The sequence below is a fragment of the Poecilia latipinna genome, unplaced genomic scaffold (assembly GCF_001443285.1).
Source record: "Poecilia latipinna isolate Pla-1442-1.1 unplaced genomic scaffold, P_latipinna-1.0 Scaffold2429, whole genome shotgun sequence".
Taxonomy (NCBI): Eukaryota; Metazoa; Chordata; class Actinopteri; order Cyprinodontiformes; family Poeciliidae; genus Poecilia; species Poecilia latipinna.
The window spans coordinates 8,031-12,762 of NW_015115045.1; the positions used below are offsets into that span (position 1 = coordinate 8,031).

At 38.8% G+C, this 4,732-nt stretch overlaps 1 protein-coding gene across 2 annotated transcripts in view; it reads right to left on the reverse strand.

The window, feature by feature from the left end:
- Positions 1-1,204: 1,204 nt before the first annotated feature.
- LOC106937738 (gap junction beta-4 protein-like) overlaps positions 1,205-4,732 on the reverse strand; it is an 8,736-nt gene continuing 5,208 nt past the window's right edge. Inside the window, exons 1-3 of one of the 2 annotated variants that reach the window (XM_015019397.1) lie at positions 4,616-4,719; positions 2,410-2,900; positions 1,205-2,254 (exon numbers count right to left, since the gene is read on the reverse strand). In XM_015019397.1, the coding sequence (XP_014874883.1) occupies positions 1,817-2,254; positions 2,410-2,799 (828 nt within the window). In that variant the 5' untranslated portion in view covers positions 2,800-2,900; positions 4,616-4,719 and the 3' untranslated portion in view covers positions 1,205-1,816. Of the gene's footprint in view, positions 2,255-2,409; positions 2,901-4,615; positions 4,720-4,732 lie in introns of those variants that run through there. The other variant, XM_015019396.1, reaches the window with a different exon arrangement.

The window sequence follows — 4,732 nt, forward strand, 5'->3', positions numbered from 1 at the left end:
TAACACAGAAATCCTGTCTGTCTGCTGAGGAAGTGTCGTGTGTCAGCTCCTACTGCGTTGACAGAAAATGACTCGGTTACACCTGGATGGTTTTAGGTGTGGACCTGTCGGATAAGTCGAGGATGGGTGGAGCATCTCACTCAGACTCCCATCTCCATTCTCTCATTTGCTTAATTAATCTCGTGAATAGTTGAAGGAAAAAACTTGGATTTTCTTTGTGTTTAATTTGTAGCCTGACATCATACCAAACTTATCCACTGTATTGATTAGTGCTGAAAGCGATCTGCCTAGTTGAAATAGGCAAATCAAAACATCATCCACGAATAATTCTATCTTTTGTTCCCCTCCCTCCATGTGTATGCCCTTTATGTTTTTGTTCTGTTTTACCCATTGGCTTAAAGGTTCCAAATATATCCCACATAACAGTGGGCTAATGGAGCAGCCTTGGTGCACCCTCGTTGTAATGTAAATGCTTTTGAAAGATTTGCATTAATTTCCAACCATTGCTGTGGGTTGGTAATATAAAGATGGAATAGTTTTGATAAATGTTGTGTTAAAACCGAATTGTTGTAGCATCTTATATAAGAAATTCCAGCTGACAGACAAAAGCTTTTTCTGCATCTAATCCCAATACTACAGCTTCTGTTTTGTATTACCAGCAATGTATGCCAATGTATAGGGTGGGGGGGATGAAAGATGAGCTGTCTCAGCATTGTTTCATTTTTTTTTCTAAAAGCCAAAAGCCAGGAAATATTCTTTTAGTGTTTCTATTCCTTGTATTCTTTCCCATAATGCACCCAGTGAATCAGATTTGAGACCACTGAACAATATTTCATATTAAGGACCTACACTGTGCGTAATGAAAACTCATTATTTGTTTGACAACTCTTCACTTCCTGCTACAAAAATACATCCGCAATATGGAAAACAAGGCCAGCTTTTGCACGGGTGTTATTGGTCCGTTTGTTGTAACGCTGACGCCCCAGACGTGAGCTCAGCTTCTGATTGGATGAAAAATGTAGACGAACAGAAAAAAAAGGAGAGTAAAAAAACCATCCACAACAAGCCACTCCCTACTGTGCATCCAACCAAATACTTACTAAATGAGTCACTCACTATGTCACCTTGTGACAATGCGGAATGATTTTCTGTTCCTCGAAAGAAATATGTAGTTTTATCACAAAGAATAAACTACAATAAACTGTTCATTTGTCAGTAAACGACTTTATTGGAAAAATTAATAAATACAAAATGTAAGGCAAAGCATCTTCAATATGTCTTTACTCCCATTTCAAACTATTTTCTGACTATTTTGTTAAAGCACTATAATGAAAGCACAGCTTTTCAGCGACATGAAAAATATTAACTTTTATTGTCAAGCAGTTGTAATGAAAGGCTGTGATAAGACTATTTACCTGAGACAAATCCAACCGAGTCATTCAGTTGTACTAGAAAATGCTTAGCGTTGTTCAATATTATTTAAAGTTGTAGCCAATGCTTAGATCCTCATCAGTGGCCACATTCATTTATTTGTTTGTGTTGTAGTTATTTACACATATATTACAGTCAGCGCAACCAGAATACAATTACAATCACAACACAACAACCAGTCAAATAAGACTAGTCAAACACACAATCCTTTCACACTGGAGACCTTCGTGTTTAGAGAGAAGAGGTGCACATTGTGTCCTTCAGAATATCATCTAAATTATTTACAAATCCACATTAAAAGATTGCTTAAAGCAACTGGCGTTTCTTTCGTGGAGAACTCCCTCTCTCCATGGAGTTTGACAAAAGCACTCTGGACAGTTTACTTCTAGCTTTCCTCCACTTGCTTAAGAGGCTTTTCTTCAGCCTTGATGTTGTTGAGGTTCTGAAGAGATACTGTGGGATCCACTCTTACTGAGGATTTAGATCTGTACATCGACCTTGGATGTGAGAGAGGGGCCATTTCGTGACTTTCGACGAACCTCTCAATCTCCTGATCCTTCTTTCTTAGAATGAGTTTTTTGATACGTTTGAAGATGAGGTAAATCATTTCACAGATGCACATTAAGATGCAGACAGCAGAGGAGACCACCATGAAGAGCGTGAAGATCTTTTTCTCTGTGGGCCGGGATATGTAGCAATCCACTGTGTTGGGGCAAGGCTGCAGTTGGCACTTAATCAGGCGGGGCATGTCGTAACCCTTGTAGATGTAATGCAGGACATAGAGGAAGCCAGCATCGAAGCCCGCCTTGAAGATCAAACTCACCTGTAAAATGGGATGCATTTGGGTCAAACTTGGAAAAAAAAAAAAAATAATAAGTGTCACTTTAGATTTTTTTCTCCCCAGAATTCCTAAGACCAACTAGTTCATGTAAAAGTTAAATCAAGGACACCAAATTTTGCTAAATCCATCTTTCTTACCAGGTAAGTCCACCACAGGCCTCCACGTTTCTTTCCAGGACGGGCATACAAGTGCTTCCCCTTGTGGGAGGTAGTGTACTCCATGTCCTTCTTCTCCCTGTACTTGACGTGACCAAGGACCATGAGCGATGGGCAGGTGACAAAGATGAGCTGCAGGGCCCACAGGCGGATGTGAGAGATGGGGAAGATACTGTCGTAGCAAACGTTGCCGCAGCCTGGCTGGATCGTGTTGCAGACAAAGTCTTTACTTTCATCTCCCCACACCCGCTGAGCTGCTACCACAAACACCAAGACCCGGAAGACGAACACCATAGAAAGCCAGACCCGGCCAAACACAGTGGAGTATTTGTTAACTCCACTCAGGAGAACCTCTAGAGCACCCCAGTTCATGATTTCCCACTTATCGGTGCGTGTTTGGATGGAAGCGGGTTCAGGAGAGAATCTGGAAATTGTCAGGAGGCTAGTTGGTTAAAAGTCCTGATGATTTCAACCTGAGAAGAGGGAAAAAAAAGAGAATTAATATTCTAAAGGCTGAGAAAGCAAAAGTGAAATGTTTCAGCTTGACAAATAAAATAATCTCAATTTTTCCATAGACGTTTAGTTGAGACTTTACAAACAAGGATGATAATGTCTATAAACCAAATAAAGATATTTCTAACAATCCTAACCTCAGTTGGCACACTAGATTGTTTTCCCAATATGGGATGCTTGACAGTAAAATTGCAGATTCACGTTCATCAAAACCATGTTGGCTGATAAATGGGGTGCTGGTTATTATTCTCCCTTTCTCTTCCTTGTCCTCACTCAAGAAAACAATGGCCAACGCATAATGTTGCCACAACCGTGTTTTGTGGTTGTGGCAAATGGGAATTATTAAGGAGATTTTTTGTAAACATTGACTTTCTTCTGACTTCTTTCAATTAAGACCAAACTCTTGTCTGTTTCTATGCCCTAAGGCTTTCCTTGTGGATAATTGTGAAATGGAGCAGAAAGGATATTTTTCAAACAAAATATACTGTATGTGCCACATGAATATTTTTTTTAGCCTCCCTTTACTATGATAAATAAAAATATCTTAAAATGCAAAGGGAAGCAAGACACATTTCATATTCTTCCATTGAGTCTTTGCATTGATGATGCTTAAACTGCAATAGTAGCAATAGAACCACTGCGGTTCCTTTTTGTGGTATGATCAGTTAATAATGAAAAAAAAAATAAAATAAAGGCAGCTCTTTCATGTTAATGAACTGGGTGGAATCCAAACAGCCTGGCATTACTTTCACAAATGTATTCCCAGTTAAAAAGATGTTTCACATTCAGTCTGAGTGGAGTTTTCTAAAACTAACTCCTTACACTTCAGTGGGTGAGTCATCACCAGAGCCTGCCTTTGTAGAAAGGACAAGCTAATACTCTTGAGTCTACTGGCAAGCAGCTTGAAATGTTTGAACAGCATTTGAAACATGTCGCTTAACAGGCAAATGCAGCCGTCAGTATGATACGTGTATCCAATGGAGTCCAACTTGTTTAAATAAAGTATGAAAAGTCTTTCATTTGTGCGTATGAACGTAGAAGCTGTGGTCTGACTGATGTCAGTCCCTCCTGATAGTTAATGTACTGTCCTGATTGAGTACAAATTTTAAAGAAATGTCTTATATTTCAAAGCATTTAAGTACAAACATTTTTTTTAAAGTGTAGCCATCAGAAAATAAACTTCTGAATTAGGGTTTGGTATGACTTCTGCCTTAGGGGTTTTAGTTTCAGACTAAAACTTGCTCTACGAGTTAAACTAGTTGCATCTACTTCTCCAACTAAAACAATACATCTCCAAGCCGCTTTACTGTAAAAGGTGGTCGGCATCGTCTCTTTTGGAACTTTCCATGCATTCCTCTTATTGACCAGTTTTACTTTGATGTTGTTTCTGTTTGTAATATCGGTCTTCAATAGGAAGCAATCAATTCGGTATTAGTTTTCCTTAAAATGAATATTTATGTCATCTACAAGAGCTGCGACTGATCTTATCTCTTAACATGACTTCCTGTAATTGTTTTATTGTTTTTTTCTTTATTCATCAAGTCTCTTCTTTAAATTTTTTTAGCATTCAAAGAAAACTACACTGAAGATCAGGCAACTAATCTGCATTATGTCTAATTTCCTAAGAGTCTGTCCATGTGAAACACGAAAAAAGAAGCAAAACAAAGAACCTTACCAAAGACACAGAGTAGAAGATATAACACAGAAATCCTGTCTGTCTGCTGAGGAAGTGTCGTGTGTCAGCTCCTACTGCGTTGACAGAAAATGACTCGGTTACACCTGGATGGTTTTA